Here is a 17,701-nt window from a genome sequence, read left to right as displayed (position 1 = left end):
CTGATTTAGATGGACAGAAGAGGGACGTGTCAAGGGTGAGGAAGTAGCACCATTATTTAAGAACATCGCTCGAAGGCTAAAGAACATCTTTCTCATTCCTCATTATGTTGAAGAAAGGGGCTACAACTAACTCCCTACAGCTACTGGATCTCTGAGTTTTGAGTAGTCCCCTTACAACATATGGAGAATACGGTCCATAAGTTGTAAGTTGTCTCCAACATTGAAGCTCAGTAGAAAAGTTCAGAAAAAGCAGCATTGCGCCAGTGACGGTTCCTGCTTCCTAACCAACATGTTTTTGCTGAATAAAGCAAATATTTGATCAGTGAGGAGCCCTTAATAGAGCATCTCTTACCAATTAGCAGGGTATGAACGCTGCTTCCTTTCCATTCCCACAAACCTTTGACCTGTGTCCATCATGAATGAGGACGCCACTGGTATGTACATCTTCCCATAGCATCTTCTCGGGAAGAAGGAATGGCTGTAAAATTAATGTACGGACCCAGAATGACCACATCGGTGGAATGCCGGTAGCTATTCTGGATTGCTCGGCCAAGTATTTTTGGACCTCCCAAATCTGGAGTTTTTAGAGGGTAGAATTTAGTCTTGTCTGTTTATTTGGCTGGCTGGAGTGGAAGTCCGTATTTGGCTCCCAGAAAGGACCAGTTCCTGGTATTTTTCCACCACATCCTGGTAAATGGGGCCACTGTTTTTCAGCGCAAACTTAACAGCCGAGTCTTGGTAATGGGGTTGAAAGCTCGGACAGGGATAATGCCAACATTCTGGAGAAGAAGATACCACAGGTTGTAGCGCCACACGGACGGAAGCCGGGGGTTTTCCTGGAAGCAGACGTCTGTACCTGTCCAAAAGATAAGGAGAACAATAACAGTAACTGTTTATTTATTTATTTATTTATTTATTTAATTTGTATACCGCCCTTCTCCCAGAAGGGACTCAGGGCGGTGAACAGCCAAAATTAAAAAACATACAAATGCAAAAGTTAAGATAATTAAAAGAATTAAATCATTGGCTACCCAAATTTAAAACCCCAAATCCATAAAATTTAAAATCCCAATTAAAAAACCATTTAGGCTAGGCCGGCTTGATGAAATAAAAACGTCTTCAGGGCTTTACGGAAGGTCCGGAGGTCCGGGATCAATCGTATTCCAGGAGGCAGCTCATTCCACAGGGCGGGTGCCCCCACAGAGAAGGCTCGCCCCCTGGGGGCCGCCAGCCGACATTGCCTGACCGACGGCACCCCGAGGAGGCCCTCTCTGTGAGAGCGTATTGGCCGGTGGGAGGTTATCGGTAGCAGCAGGCGGTCTCGCAAATACCCTGGCCCTAAGCCATGGAGCGCTTTAAAGATGAGAACCAACACCTTAAAGCGCACCCGGAAGACCACCGGGAGCCAATGCAGCTCGCGCAGGAGAGGTGTTACGTGGGAGCGCCACGTCGCTCCCATAATCACCCGCGCGGCCGCATTCTGCACCAGCTGGAGCCTCCGGGTGCTCCTCAGGGGGAGCCCCATGTAGAGAGCGTTACAGTAGTCCAGGCATGACGTAACCAAGGCATGAGTGACTGTGCACAAGGAGTCCCGATCCAGAAAGGGGCGCAACTGGCGTATCAGGCGAACCTGATAAAAAGCCCCCCTGGCCATGGCCGTCATATGCTCTTCTAAAGACAGCCGTGTGTCCAGGAGGACGCCCAAGTTGCGAGCCCCCTCTGTGGGGGTCAGTGACTTGCCCCCAATAGCCAGAGATGGCACCAGCTGGCTATACCGGGACGCCGGCATCCACAGCCACTCGGTCTTGGAAGGGTTAAGCCGAAGCCTGTTCCTCCCCATCCAGACCCGCACGGCCTCCAGACACTGGGACATCACTTCGAGGGCATCATTGGGGTGGTCTGGGGTGGAAATGTACAGCTGAGTGTCATCAGCGTACAGATGGCATCGCACCCCAAAACCACGGATGATCTCACCCAGCGGCTTCACATAAATGTTGAACAGGAGCGGCGAGAGGACCGACCCTTGCGGCACCCCGCAAGCAAGGCGCCTCGAGGTCGACCTCTGCCCCCCTGCCAACACAGACTGCGACCGGTCAGAGAGATAGGAGGAGAACCACCGCAACACGGTGCCTCCCACCCCCAGTCCCTCCAGCCGGCGCAGCATGATACCATGGTTGATGGTATCAAAAGCCGCTGAGAGGTCTAACAGGACCAGAACAGAGGAACAACCCCTGTCCCGAGCCCTCCAGAGATCATCCACCAATGCGACCAATGCCGTCTCCGTGCTGTACCCAGGCCTGAAGCCGGACTGGCACGGATCTAGATAGACGGTTTCATCCAGGAACTGTGGGAGCTGTCGCGCAACCACACTCTCCACAACCTTCGCAACAAAGCGAAGGTTGGAGACCGGACGATAATTTGCCAAAACGGCCGGGTCCAGAGAAGGCTTCTTGAGGAGGGGCCTCACCACCGCCTCTTTCAAGGCGGGAGGCAAGTTACCATTGTTTATAGGGATTGCATTAAGGAAGGCAGCATCGTAAGAGCCGCGGTGGCACAGTGGTTAGAATGCAGTACTGCAGGCTACTTCTGCTGACTGCCGGCTGCCAGCAGATCGGCAGTTCGATCCCGATTGGCTCACGGTTGACTCAGCCTTCCATCCTTCCGAGCTCAGTAAAATGAGGACCCAGATTGTTTGGGGGCAAGATGTTGACTCTATAAACTGCGTAGAGAGGGCTCTAAAGCACTGTGAAGCGGTACATAAGTCTAAGTGCTATTGCTATCTCTGCAATGGTGGCACAGTGGTTAGAATGCAGTATTGCAGGCTAATTCTGCCGACTGCCAGCAGTTCGAGTCTCACTAGCTCAAGGTGGGCTCAGGCTTCTATTCTTCCAAGGTCAGTAAAATGAGGACCCAGATTGTTGGGGGCAATATGCTAATTCTGTAAACTGCTTAGAGAGGCCTGTAAAGCAGTGTGAAGCTGTATATAAGTCTAAGCACTATTGTTATCATGCACCATATTCTACAGACTACTTAAAGGTACAGGTAATCCTCAACTTACAACCATTTGTTTAGTGATGGGTCAAAGTTACGACAGTAGTGAGAAAAGTGGCTTTTGACTTTTTTCACACTTACAACCGTTACAGCATCCCCCAAGACCACAGGATGAAAATTCAAGACACTTGACAACTGGTTTATACTTCTGACCATTTCAGTGTCCTGGGGTCATGTGATCCCCTTTCGCAGCCTTCTGACGAGCAACGTCAATGGGGAATCCAAAATTGACTTAACAACCAGGTTAGTCACTTAGCACCTGCAAGGATTCATTCAACGACTGGGCCCAGAAAGGTTGTGAAATGAGGCAAATATGACGATACAAAACTTTTTTGCAACCAGACGTTACACTGATTGATTAATGACGAAATGTTTGTTTAAATTAAAAAAAAAAAAGAATGAATCAACCATCCAGAGATGGTATTCAGCCGGTTCAGACAGATTTGGGCTGGTATTCAGCCGGTTCGCCCCGGTTCTATGTCATCCTATTTAGGCATGTTTTTGAGCCCGGGCGCACATGAGCAAAGTGCAGGTGCACACTCACATTTGCAAACCGGTAGGGAAAGTAAGTAAATACCCCCCCTGCAACTGTCCAAGATGATGGTTCTTCTTGCGATGAGGCTGAAGAAATAAGCCTAAATTCTCTGCCAAATTTGAGATATTGGCCCCATTGCAAATACACACTGAGAGGACTCTATTTTCAGAGATCCACTAGGACACTGGGAAACTGAGAAACTCTCATGAGTACCACCACTACCCAACTGCTTGAACAGAAGGTACACAATTGTTGACCACAATAGCACAAGGCACCAGAAGTCCCTTTTCATAGGCAGCAGAACTGAGAGGGAAGTAGAAAAATCAGAACAAGAGAAAATGGAGGAGGAACAAAACAAGAAGCGATTGAAATCCAGCTCTGGAGGTTGCCAGTGTTGACCCTCCATAACCCAACTACCTGGAAGACGCCTTAGATCGTGCCAAATCTCCAGCGCCGAAGGGAGCTTGCAAAACAGCTAATGTAGTGGAATGTAGTCTGGATTCCGAGGAGGGAAGGGCTGCATTCCGGTGACCAAGAGAGAGCGCCAAATTTAGACATCTTTTCAAAAGGAAACTGGACTTTGTTTCTCCTTGAAGACATTTTGCTTCTCATCCAAGAAGCTTCTTCAGTTCTGACTTCAGTTCTTGGAGGTTTCTTGGATGAGAAGCGAAACGTCTTCACACACACTAAAAAAAGTACGGTTACCTTTTTTGGGGGAAAAATAAAGCACCGTCAGGATAACCGTGACCTGGAACTCCTTACCCCAGGAGTGGGGGGGAATGGAGACTTTGTAGTATCCTTCCCCTGGAGTGTGGAGGGAATGGGGATTTTTCAGTATCCTTCCCCTGCCACACCCACCAAGCCACACCCACGAAGCCACACCCACAGAAGCGGTAGTAAAAAAAAAATTGAATTTCACCACTGTACTCAACTGTGGTACTTTTCATATCTGGTGGAGGGAAAATATTTAGGAAAGCCGCGTATCTTACCTGCTGAGCATTTTGGGAGGCATAATGTTCCCTTGAGCATCCAAAGGTGGAGCCCGACACTCACTTCTGAACTTCAGGTACTCACACTTGTTCACTTCTTTCTGCGTTAGGCTCAGGACTCGTTTCTTCTGCCTGAGGTCCACAAAGAGACCTTCCCCTTCAATGAACTTGGCGTAGGTGTTCCCATCCAAGAGGGAAGGAGGTGGGACCGGTGGCTCAGCCATAGAGGGCTTCCTGGGAGCAGTGATCCATCGCCACGTGTTGCTATCGAAAGGCACGTCCGGTCTGGGCCCGTAGACGGGGGGCAACCTCCCTACATCCAACCAGGTGTGATAGCCCCAGATGTGCCAAAGGACAGCTTCCTCAAGCGGGCAACGCATTTTCTGGAGAACTTTGATCTTGGAATCTGTGTACGGAGGCTTCTGAGTAGCTAGTTTGTGATAAGGTCGGGGAGAAAACCCCGGACATGGTATGTATTTCTCCGCACAGAGGTAGTGCCTCTCTTTCCAGGTAGCCATCTTGAAAAGGCCCTCGGAGGAGTCCTAGCTGGGAAAAAAAGAAATGAGCTCATCATTGGCTAGCGGTCCAAGGGTGAAATCCAGCAGGTTCTGGAAAATCGGTAGCGGACATTTTGAGCAGTTTGGAGAACCAGCGAATACCACCTCTGGCTGGCCCCAGAGGGGAATGGAGATTTTGCAATATCCTTCCCCTGCCATGCCCACCAAGTCACACCCACCAAGCCAAACCACGCCCACTGAGCCACGCCCACGGAACCGGTAGTAAAAAATAATGGATTTCACCACTCTAGTGGTCCCCTGACACCACTAGATGACATCGCTAGGGCTCGCTGCCTTAGAAGAGTGAGGAAAATCCTCAGGGACGACTCACACCCTGGTCAGCCCTTCTTTATTCTCCTACCATCGGGAAGGAGGTATAGAAACATAGGCAGCCACACAAACAGGGCTGAAGGACAGTTTTTATCCGTGGGCTGGCACATTCCTGAATGAAAAATAACCCTACAACCAGGGGTGGGACTTCTGGGAGTTTGTACGGGTTCGGGAGAACCCCTAGCTACGATTCTGTGCAGTTCAGAGAAGCCTCAAATCCCACTCCTGGCTGGACCTACCCACCCTGCCCCGACCCTCCCAGGAGTCCCCACACGCCCTATTTTGGATGCAGGTAAGTGCAGGGTGCACACGGAGGCTCGGGGAGGGTGAAAAACAGGCCTACCGGAAGTTCAGAAAGGCTGAAAACGGGCCTGTTTCAGGCCTCCAGAGCCTGGGGAGGCCATTTTCGCCCTTCCAGAGGCTCAAGAAAAGCCTCCGGAGCCAGGGGAGGGCAAAAATGTCCCCCCACCAAATCATGGTGCCGGAGGCTGACTAGGCCACACCCAGCATGGCCACACCCACCCAACAACCAGGCAGAGAACCGGTTGCTACAATTTTTGAAGCCCACCCCTGCCTACAACAACATAGTACAATTGACTTGCGGGGCTAGCGCGACGTGAAATCAGTGTGGGTGTTTGTTCGTTTAGCAGGATTCACTGGGCTAGGGATTTTCTTTCTTTCACTGTGAGTTGTATTGTGTTGGGGGGGGTGTGCAGGAAGGGAGGCTCAGCCGATCTCATTGTACACATGTTGTACTCCGACAATAAAGGTTTCAATTGAATTGAATCGAATTTGAATTTGAATTGGCTCACAGCCCTCACAAGCTTCAACAAGGTTATGATATTTTATTCATTTGATCCGTCTTGTATGCCGCCCATCTAGCTAAAGGGCGACCCTACAAAGCTTACAGACAATGAATAGAATGTCAATTTTATTCAATGAAGGGGGCTGGAGGCTAAAACGGATGAAGAATTGGGTTGCAGAAATTGGGTTTGTCTAGTCCAGTGCAAAGAAGGACCAGGGGTGACATGAAAACAGTGTTCCAATATTGATATTATTATTATTATTATTATTATTATTATTATTATTATTATTATTATTATTATTATTATTATTATTATTCAAATTTCTATACCGCCCTTCTCCTTTCGGACTCAGGGCGGTGAACAGCCAAAATAAAAACATTTATACATAAATACGATTAAAAATAGATTTAAAATAATTAAATTTGGCCCATAGTTTAAAATTTATCAATTTAAAATCCATATCAAAATTTAATGTGTGTCACAAAGGAGAAGGGGGTCAACCTAAATTCCAAAGCACCAGAAAGTCAGACAAAAAAACAATGGATGGGAATAAATCAAGGAGAGAAGCAAATTCAGAATTCATGAGAAATTTCCAGACAGTTTTTAGAACAATGAATCAGTGGAACTGCTTGCCTCCAGACGTTGTGGGTGCTCCATCACTGGAGGTTTTTAAGAAGAGATTGGACAACCATTTGTCTGAAATAGTATAGAGCCGTGATGGTGAACGTATGACACGTGTGCCACAGGTGGCATGCGGAGCCATATCTGTGGGTATACGAGCGTTGCCCTAGCTCAGCTCCAGCGTGAATGCATGTGCCGACCAGCTGATTTTCGGGCCTTCCGGACCCACCAGAAGTTGGGAAACAGGCTGTTTCCGGCTTCCAGAAGGCCTCTGAGTGGTGGGGAAGGCTGTTTTCGCCCTCCCCAGGATTTCTAGGAGCCTGGGGAGGGCAAAAAGGGCCTTCCCCACCCCCTGGAGGCCCTCCAGAGGCCAGAAATAGGCCGTTTTCTGACTTTTGGCAGGACCAAAAGACCCATTTTTTGCCCTCCCCAGGCTCCAGAGGCTTTCTAGGAGCCTGGGGAGGGCGAAAAAACAACAGGTGTCCTACCGGAAGATGGGAAACGGTACGTTTCCAGACTCCAGAGAGCCTCCGGGGTGGTGGCGAAGGCCGTTTTTGCCCTCCCCAGGCTCCTAGAAATCCTCTGGAGCCTGGGGAGGGTGAAAAACGGGCCTACCAGGCCCACTGTGCCATCACATGCCAAAAGCGGGAGGGGAACGTGGGGGGGTTCATTTTAATATTTTGAATTAAATTAAAAATTGCATGCAGCTGCTGAGTGGGGGTGGGGGGAGTGCACATAGGGTGGAGATGTTCCGTCAGCCACCTCCAATGTGGTACCGCCCCATTGGAGCCACAGGTTAGATGGCATAGCCATGTTTCCAGGGGTGGGCTTCAAAAATTTTAGCAAAGGGTTCCCTGCCCAGTTGCTGAGTGGGTATGGCCATGGTGGGTGTGGCCTAGTTGGCCTCCTGCACTGTGGCGGGAGGGGGGCGTTTTTGCCCTCCCCGGGCTCCAGGGGCTTTTCTTGAGCCTCCAGGATGGTGAAAACAGCCTCCCCAGGCTCCGGAGGCCCTCTGGAAGCCGGAAACGGGCCCATTTTTTCCCGAACTTCTGGTAGGCCCATTTTTCACCCTCCGTGAGCCTCCACGCACACCCTGCACATACTTATATCCAAAACAGGCCACGGAGGGACTCCTGGGAGGGGAGGATCAGGGTGGGCGGAGCCTGCCAGGAGTGGGATTTGGGGGTTCTCTGAACTGCACAGAATCTTAGCTAGAGGTTCTCCCGAACCCCTGCGAACCCCCAGCAGCGAACCCCTGCATGTCTCAAAGGCCATTCGGGAAGGCAAAAGAGTGGAAGCGGATCTGACCTTGGGGGGTGTGTGTGTGCAAGATTTTCCAGAGGGTGGGAGCCACGGCAGAAAAGCCTCCTCTGGATCCCTCCAGCCGAAATTCCCTGGCTGACAGGGTCCACAACATGTCCCTTCTGCCAGCACAAGTGGGATGGGCGAATCCTATCGGGTGAAACCATTTCTCAAATGTGTTATTTAAGCATCCTTGGCGAGACAATTCTGGCTTTTGTGTCCCAGTCACACTCTGCCATCTCCTTCACTCCTCATCTGCCTTGTAATATCCTTTTTGTTCCTAGTTTAAACGGAATGTCCAAATAACCGAATAACCGAGTTGGAAGGGACCTTGGAGGTCTTCTAGTCCTACCCCTTGCTCAAGCAGGAGAACCTGCACCATTCCAGACAAGGGGCTGTCCAGTCTCTTCTTAAAAACTTCCAGTGATGGAGCATCCACAACTTCAGAAATTTCTCCTTAGTTGTTCTGTCCCCTCCCACGAGTGGCCTTGCAGAGTCTCAAATAGCCAGGCAGTAACAAATGCAGGCTAGAAAGACTGAAGCTGGCCCTTTAATAAATAGTTCTCTTCCAAAGCATATATCAGTCCAATAGTTACTGGGCGATGTTCCAAAGGTCTTGGCAGACAGCCAGCAGGCTAATGCAGGAATGCAGACTCTTGTCAAAAAACTCCAAACTAACAGTTGTAACTCCACTGCATCCAACACGCCAACAAATTGTTCACCACCCCTTTTCAGCCCAGTCACACCCCTTTTATACTTTGTAGGGTGTGACCCTACATCTCCTGACCACACCTCTTAGGAGGTGGCAATAGCTATTCTCTACGACGTCTCCTACGTCTCTCTCTTGCATCCAAAAGGGGCTCCCCCTCGTCGTTACTGGCCTCTGTTATCTCCTCAATTTGGCTGGGGTCCATAGGCACGTCAGCACCTGTCAGTTCTTGCTGACTCACCAGTGAAGACGGCCCCTCCGGCACATAGCTCGTCACAGCTTCCTCCTCCTCCATATCATCCTCTGAATCAGCATGCGAAGATAAATCAGCCTCCGCGGCCGGGGTCACAACATTAGTTCTAGGTTGCTTCTTTCCTTGACTAGTTTCCATCCATCACTTCTTGTCCTGCCTTCAGGTGCTTTGGAGAATAGTTTGACCTCCCTCTTCTTTATGGCCTCTTTCAAATATTGGAACGCTGTTATCATGTCACCCTTAACCATACATATGGTGTGACAGCAACTGGAGCACTCAGAAATGTTCGTTGCCTGAAGCAAAGCTCAGGCAGTTTCAATCCAGAACTTCCAGCCTTTAGAACAAAATGCACCATTTGTGAACATCATCGGTCCATGCTGTTCTAGGAGATGTTACTGACGTGTTGTCTTTTTTTTTTTTTAATTATACTGTCATTAATTGAATTTAAAAATTAAATCAACAGGAAAAAAAAATGAATCGGGAAGAAAATTACAAAGGAGAAAAACAAGCGAAACGAAAACCATCCCCATCTATTCAGAGATACTTATACAGAAGTTTTAAACATTTCAGTGAACGGTAGCCATATTTCATTATAATCACCCCTCGATAATCTACATATCAATGCGGATGATTCATAAGTTACTAACCACTTTTGCAGATATTAAGTTCTCTGGATTCTATATTTAACTTTCTAATGCTGAAGAATTAAATGTGTTAGATATAAATAGAGCATGGAGAATCCACTTTAACAGAATAACAGAAGTTTGAAGGGACCTTGGAGGTCTTCTAGTCCAACCTCCTGCTCAGGCAGGAAACCCTATACTCGTGATGGCGAACCTATGGCACGCGTGCCACACGTAGCCATATCGGTGGGCATGCGAGCTCAGCTCCGGGGCGCATGCGTGCCGGCCAGCTGATTTTGGGGCCTTCCGGGCCCACCAGAAGTAGGGAAACAGGCTGTTTCCTGCCTCCATTTTTCTCTCTCCCCAGCCTCCAGAGCCTTTCTAGGAGTCTGGGGAGGGCGAAAACGGTCTTCCCCACCCCTCCGAGGCCAGAAACGGCCCGTTTGCCAACTTCCAGTTGGACAGGACTCCTAGAAAGGCTCTGGAGGCTGGGGACAGCAAAAAATGGGCCTACTGTGCCATCACGTGCCAGGAGCGGGGGGAACGCAGGAGGTGTCACGCATGCATGCGTGGGGGCAGGGCGCATAGAATTATGGATGTGGGCACATGCACACGTGACCCCCCCTGATCCTGGCCCCCCGCTCCTGGCATGCGATGGCATAAAAGTTAGCCATCACTGCCCTATACCATTCAAAATATGTGGCCCTACAGTCTCTTAAAAACCTCTAGTGATGAAGCCCCTTACAACTTCTGGTGGCATTTTTCTCACTGTCAGGAAATTTCTCCTTAATTCCTGGTTGCTTCTGTCCTTGATTAGTTTGCATCCATCGCTTCTTGTCCTGCCTTCAGGTGCTTTGATAAATAGTTGCCCCCCCCCTTATTCTTTGAACTTCCCTTGTCAATTTCGATGCAATGCAAAGTTCCAAAAAAAAAAAAAAAAAGAATATCTGGAAATATTAAATGTCTCATTGTTGAGTTAATATATGTAATAACTTTCTCCCCAAATGGAACAATTATAGGACACTGTGCAAGCTTCTTTTTAAAAAAAGCATTGCATCGCCAATAACAATAATTTATTTTGATGTAATTTTGAGTCCAATAAAATCTATAATACTTTGCAGAAGAAAATATTATCTAAGGTCTTTTGAAAACCCAGTATTGATGTTGATACCTCTTGCCATTGCCTAGTTATAATAGGAATTGCTAATTCTTTGTTCTATTCAACCATTAAAAGTTTGCAGTTCAAACTGATTCATCAGTTCCCTTTTGTTCTTTTTATAGCTTTCCTGGTGACAAATCCTTTCGGTTTTCTTTTGCGTGATTTTGGAAGTGGTTTGTCCTTGCCGTCTTTCTGCTAGATATAAGAAGGATGAACGGGCACCCAGCCGCTTCGGGCCAAAGTCTGGACTAGAACTCCCAGTCTCCTGTTTTCTAGCTCAGTGCTTTATCATCATCGTCGTCTTTTAATGAACCCGTAATCCAGGAGTGAAATCCTACCGGTTCGGACCGGTTTGGGCGAACCGCTAGAGATTATGGGCGTCAGTTTGCCGAACCGGTAGTAATTACTCCTCCTTGGCCCCACCCACACCCAGCCGGTTGCCACTCATCTCTTCCAGCCACTCGATATTCCACAGAATTCTGTTAAATGCAGCAGAGAGAATGCTAACTTTTCTCCCTCCATTCAGAAGGGAGCTGCTGCAGCCTGTCCCTTTAAGGTAATCCCCAGGAGGAAGGGGGCCGGGAAGGAACCATAAAGGGAGCAGCAGTTCCGTTGTGAATGGAGGGAGAAAATTTAGCATTCTCTCCGCCACAGAATTTAGTGTTAAATGCAGCAGAGAGAATGCTAACTTTTCTCCCTCCATTCAGAATGGAGCTGCTGCAGCCTGTCCCTTTTAAGGTAGTCCCCAGGAGGGAGGGGGACGGGGGGGAGGGAGCAGCTGGAATGGAGCCTTTTTTGTGAAAGGCAGGAAAACGGGGAAGGATTCGGATTTTCCTGCCTGTCATCCATTCCTCAATCTCAGCACAGACTGAGGGAAGGATGGTAGGCAGGAATATTCCCCTCCCCATTTTCCTGCCATTCGCGACAAGGAGTAGCTGGGAGGGGAAGAGCCGGTGAGGAGCCTCTCGATGTGAGTGATGTTGAGTTGGCCACACCCACCCAGTCACATGACCTCTCCCCCAACAAGCCACGCCCACAGAACCGGTAGGGGAATTTTTTTAATTTCACCTCTGCCGTAATCCCTTGCGGGGTGGAATCTGGACAACTGAAAGGAGCTGAGTGTTTATTGGCCGGATGCCCTTCCTGTTGCCAATGTGGAGTTATATTCAGCAGATATAATCTCAACGTGCCCAGAGAGAGAAATATCTGCCTCTACCTAATTTCGAACTCACAGCCTCCTGATTGTGAGGCGAGAGCTCCACCTCTAGGCCACCGTACCACTCAGCCTGGTGTTTTATCCACTATCCCAAAATGGCTCTCTTATCATCCACTTTGCATGAGAAAATCAAAATGCCGTTTTCTAAAAATCATATACCACGATCTTTGAGTCAATAGAGAGTTTAATACCCTCAAAAGTTTGGTATTAGCAATAGATATTCAAAGATAATTGAAGGGAATTGTGAAAGAAATGTGTAACCTTATCTCTTGTTCCAAAATTATAAGACTTACGACCACAACTGAGGCACACATTTCTGTTGCTAAGTGAGACAGTTTTTGCCCCCATTTTAGGACCTTTCTTGCCACAGCTGTTAAGTGAATCATTGCAATTGTTAAGTGAGTAAAAACGGTTGTTAAGTGAATCTGGCTTTCCCGTTTGACTTTGCTTGCAAGAAAGTCGCAAAATGAGGATCATGTGAGCCCACGACACTGCAACTGTCGTAAATACATGCCAGTTGCCAAGCATCCGGATTTTGATCATGTGACCATGGGAATGCTGGAATGGCGGTAAGAGTGAAAAATGGTCATAAGTCCCCTTTTTCGCTGCCACTATAACTGCAAATGGTCAGTAAATGAATGAATGTGTGTCAAGGACTACTTGTAAATAGCTACCGTAGTATCGTGGCCAAAATTGTGGAAACCTTTTGGGAAAAGTGTATTTTCTAAAACTAGTTAATAACACCACTTTTTTTTTTTTGGAGTAGTACCATAAAATTATATATCAATGGAAAGATAATTTAATCAAGAATGTAATGCAATAACTTTTAGGAAGGATTTGCTATTAGAATAGCAGTTACAGTATAAAGAAGAAAAGTGAAACATGTAGAAAAAATGAGATATACAAATATTATCACCATGTCAGTTAATACTTAGTTGGGTAACCTTTAGCATGAATTATGGCCTTACAACATCTTCCCACGGAGTAAACCAAATCTTTTAGTTCTGCAGCTGTTCTAATATGAAACCAAGATTGAATGATGGCTTCTATTAACTGGGTTTTATTGCTGGGTCGCTTCTGACTAACAAGTTTCTTTAGTCGGCTCCATAGATTTTCAATTGGGTGAAGGTCTGGGCTATTCCCAGGCCATTCCAGCAGTGCAATAGGATTATCTTGAAACTCCAAAAAAAAAAAAATGGTGTTATTAGCCATCAAACCTCAAAAATACACTTTTCCCAAAAGGTTTCCACAATTTTGGCCACTACTGTATACTGTAATCTACAGACCTGTATACTTCAAAGAATATACCTTGGAAGAAAATCTGTCAAACAAGGGGAGCAGGCGATTGTGAATATTTTGACGAAACTGAATTGTGCGACTGAAAAACTGTGTTTCCGCGTGTATAAAGCCGAGAAAACTACCTGCCTTTGTTTTGTGGGCTTCGCTTCTTCTCTTTCTTCTACCTTCTACAAAGTTGGGTTTTCCCACTTTCATAGCTGGAGAATTGCCACAGCAACTAGTTGTGATGTCACATCCTAGGAACTGTGACTTCAATCAAGGCCTGAAGGAAGAAAATGGTGACGTCTTTTTCCTACACAGGAATAGGTAAAGGTAAAGGTTCCCCTCACACACATGTGCTGGTCGTTCCCGACTCTAGAGGGTGGTGTTCATCTCCGTTTCAAAGCTGAAGAGCCAGCGCTGTCCAAAGACGTCTCCGCGATCATGTGGCCAGCATGACTCAACGCCAAAGGCGCACGGAACTCTGTTACCTTCCCACCAAAGGTGGTCCCTATTTTTCTACTTGCATTTTTTTTAATGTGCTTTCAAACTGCTAGGTTGGCAGAAGCTGGGACAAGTAACGGGAGCTCACCCCATTACGTGGCACTAGGGATTCGAACCGCTGAACCTTTCGATCGACAAGCTCTTAGATACTCTGAGTGTCTTAGAAACTGAGCCACACAGGGATAGAGGGCTTAAAAACATTCCCATTTTGCTTCCCCATTCCGTCAGGTTTTTAATTCCCGGAACCTGTAGCAGATCGCCTGCTCTTGAATTATCTGTGCTATGCGGTTAAAGGCAAGAGAGCCTGGTGTGACTTAGAAGTTTAATACAGGAATTAATATAAACCAGTATTAACTTCTCGGTAATCCCATGCATATTTACCTTGACAAATCCCATTAAATTCAGGAAGCCATCCTTCGGAAGAGGCCCACTTCAATTCAGACTTGATTAGGAGTCCATCCTTATCCCACAACTCGATCTGTGATCGTGTTGTGCCTATTCATTTGCTGTGCCCTGATCGATGTTGATAATAAAGAAGTATCATTCCTAGCTAAAATTCAGATGTATTTAGAACAGCAGATGCCTTCATCTGCAGATTCTTCCTCATAAAAGTGTTGATTGTTGGTTTAGTTAGTGCATGAAGATCTCGGATGGATGGCATCAGAGCTGTTCGGATGGGAGACCAACAGGGCTTGAATCCTGGAGGAAACAGTGGCCCGCATTTAGAATAAGGTTACGATATTTTATTTATTTAGAATAGAATAACAGAGTTGGAAGGGACCTTAGAGGTCTTCTAGTCCAACCCCCTGCTTAGGCAGGAAACCCTACACCACTTCAGACAAATGGTTATCCAACATCTTCTTCAAAACTTCCCGTGTTGGAACATTATAAGAGCCGCGGTGGCGCAGTGGTTAGAGTGCAGTACTGCAGGATACTTCTGCTGATGACCGGCTGCCAGCAGTTTGGCAGATCGAATCTCACCAGGCTCAAGGTTGACTCAACCTTCCATCTTTCCGAGGTGGGTAAAATGAGGACCCAGATTGCTGACTCTGTAAATGGCTTAGAGAGGGCTGGAAAGCACTGTGAAGCGATATATAAATCTAAGTTCTAGTGCTATTTACAACTTCTGGAAGCAAATTTTTCCATTGATTAATTGTTCCATCAGGAATCTTCTCCTTCGTTCTAGGTTGCTTCTCTCCTTGATTAGTTTCCACCCATTGCTTTGGTCCTGCCATCATCTGCTTTGGAGAATAGCTTGACTCCCTCTTCTTTGTGGCAGCCCCTGAGATATTGGAACACTGCTATCACGTCACCGATATTCCTTCTTTTCATTAGACATATCCAGTTCCAGCAACTGTTCTTTATATGTTTTAGCCTCCAGTCCCCTAACATCTTGGTTGCTCTTCTCTGCACTCTTTCTAGTCTCAACATCTTTTTTTACATTGTGGCGACCAAAATGAAAACCACACCGAAGTCACACAGGATCAGGGTGATTCAAAGGCGGGCTTTATTTTTTTTTTTACCACTGCTAGATTTACATTTGCGTGAGTTTGCAACATGCCAGAGTGAAGAAAAATATCAGAAGAGCTATTGCACTGGTTACCTGAATTCCGATTTTAAGAGCCTCCACCCGAGTTAAGATTTCATGAGAAAAACGGTAACCTCCCATGTGACGAGTGGGAGCTTCAAAATATTTAAAAGAGCAGCGCCCAATATGGATTCGGGAAGGGGTGCTATGCTTTTGCAGCTGAGGAAACTGGTCAGAGATAGGGGGGGAAAAAAGCAAGAAAACAAGCATTTTGTGGGCCTCCCATCTACCTTCCCGTCATTCCAGCCAGCTGGACCTGAGGGGATCAGTTTTGCTGCAGTTATCCCAACCAAAGGGAAATTTTCATCAGTGATTTCATTTCCCGAAGATCAGAACTGTCCAGGCAGAATCTAACGCCACCTTGGAATGAGGGCACCGGACTACCAAGACAACGATAAAGTGACAGGGTACACTCAGAATGGAAGGGCCATTAAGACAAACAAGGCTGGACGTTTAGAAGGAGCCATGTGCTCCCTCAAAATCAGGAGACGGCATCCTGTTTAACCAGTGGCCACAATTGCCAAATTGGGGCGGTTAGATGCCTCAGCCCATCTCTGCGTCTCTTCTGGTTAGCGTCACTTAGGACAGGGGTCTCCAACCCTGGCAACTTTAAGATTTGTGGGCTTCAACTCCCAGAATTCAACTCTGGGAGCTGAAGTCCACAAGTTCTGGGAAGTCCACAAGTGGGAAGTCCACAAGTTCTGGGACAGCTGAAGTCCACAAGTTTGTGGACCACTCAAATTTATGGACTTCCAACTCCCAGAATTCAACTCTGGGCGTTGAAGTCCACAGGTTCTGGGAGTTGAAGTCCACAAGTTTGTGGACCCCTAAAATTTGTGGACTTCAAGAGGAACTCTGGGAGTTGAAGTCCACAAGTCTTAAAGTCACCAAGGTTGGAGACCCCCTGATTTAGGAGACCACCCAAACCCCATTTTCCAACACGTTTCAAAGGAACTATCACCGGATCAGAGCTGCTTAGAAGGCTCCCGTTTTGAGACAAGGACCAACTCAGCACGACTTCTTCTGAAGCACCGGTCTCGTTTCAATCTGGAGGCGGCCGGTTTGAATCTCAAGATCATCATGCTGCGCCTCGAGCTTCGCTTAATGTCTTGCATTCCTTCTTCAGAGGCCGAAGCAGGATTTTAAGAGAATAAAATTATGTGAAAGGACATACATTTGGGTTTTACTGCTGTGGCGAGGATCATGAACACGAACTGGCCCCGATGTGTGGCTCCGTTTCTGCTTTAGGCATCTCTCAAAAAAGAGCAGGCTGGACCATTTCGATAGAGGACTACCTCCATTGAAAGCTCTTATCTAGAACCTTACAGGTATGAGTCTACCACAGTGGTGAAATCCTCCGCGGTTAGCCACCGGTTTGCTGCCCGCGCACGCATGCTAAAAACATGCTGTGTGCGCATGCACAGTGCATGCCAAACGCATACTGTGTGCGGAAAAAGGAGGCTTAAGAAGGTAAGTAGAGCAGCGAGGGAACAGCTGTGCTGCGCGATTTAGAATATAAATCGCACAGCACAGCTGATCGTCGGAAATACCGGTTCAGACGAACCGGTTGACCCAAACCGGTAGTTTTTATTACTACCAGTTCGTCTGAACCAGTGCGAACCGATAGCATTTCACCCCTGGTCTACCAGTTTAGAGCATCCTTTTGCTCTATATCTGGCTTCACTGCTTCACTTGGTGGAGATTATCAAGGCAACCGGAACTATTCAATCAAGAAATTCAATCTACTTCCAGCTCCACGACCCCATGGGAAAAATGTTTTTGCTCTGCCTGCAAACTGAGAAGGCCAGCTTTTCAGCAATCTTTGGGACCAGAGCCGTGGGCTTTTGGGGTTTTCTTTCAAGCTTCCTGCGCCTGGCAGCAGGAAGGACCCTTGAGAACCGCAGAGCGGCTTCGTGGCTTTTAAGTGCTGGCGAACCGTGCGGAGGCAAGACGTTCTAGCTAGGCCTAAAAATGCAGCATTTTCTGGATAAACGAATCCCACTTCAGTTGTCAGCCAAATACGGCTCCTTAAAATATTTTTCTTGATACGTTAGGCCATGGGGGGGGGGGGTCCCCAACCTGTGTGGGCCGTGAGGGGTTTGCAAGAAACGGCTGGTGAGCATGCACACGTGCGCACATCCTCACTTACTTACACGAGCAGCGTGCGAGCACGGTACGCT

General features: G+C 47.5%; 1 protein-coding gene across 1 annotated transcript; it reads right to left on the bottom strand.

The window, feature by feature from the left end:
* Window positions 1-597: 597 nt before the first annotated feature.
* TEX52 (testis expressed 52) lies at window positions 598-5,093 on the bottom strand. Its single transcript, XM_070948102.1, has 2 exons — window positions 4,576-5,093; window positions 598-856 (listed from the first exon to the last, which is right to left on the bottom strand). The coding sequence occupies exons 1-2, from the start codon at window positions 5,091-5,093 to the stop codon at window positions 598-600; spliced, it is 777 nt and encodes a 258-aa protein (XP_070804203.1).
* Between the last annotated feature and the right edge of the window lie 12,608 nt (window positions 5,094-17,701).

The sequence above is a fragment of the Pituophis catenifer genome, unplaced genomic scaffold (genome assembly GCF_029215685.1).
Source record: "Pituophis catenifer annectens isolate HBS135680 unplaced genomic scaffold, rPitCat1.0.hap2 SCAF_7, whole genome shotgun sequence".
Classification (NCBI taxonomy): domain Eukaryota; kingdom Metazoa; phylum Chordata; class Lepidosauria; order Squamata; family Colubridae; genus Pituophis; species Pituophis catenifer.
Note: the sequence above shows the minus strand (reverse complement) of the source record. Positions and strands in the feature narration are given on the sequence as shown.

Bases quoted from the DNA above. Each gene is read 5' to 3' on its own strand.
- TEX52 (XM_070948102.1), bottom strand. From the start codon at position 5,093: ATGGCTACCTGGAAAGAGAGGCACTACCTCTGTGCGGAGAAATACATA. The intron at 857-4,575 runs GTAAGATACGCG...TCTTTTGGACAG, and splicing joins CCTCCCAAAATGCTCAGCAG to GTACAGACGTCTGCTTCCAG.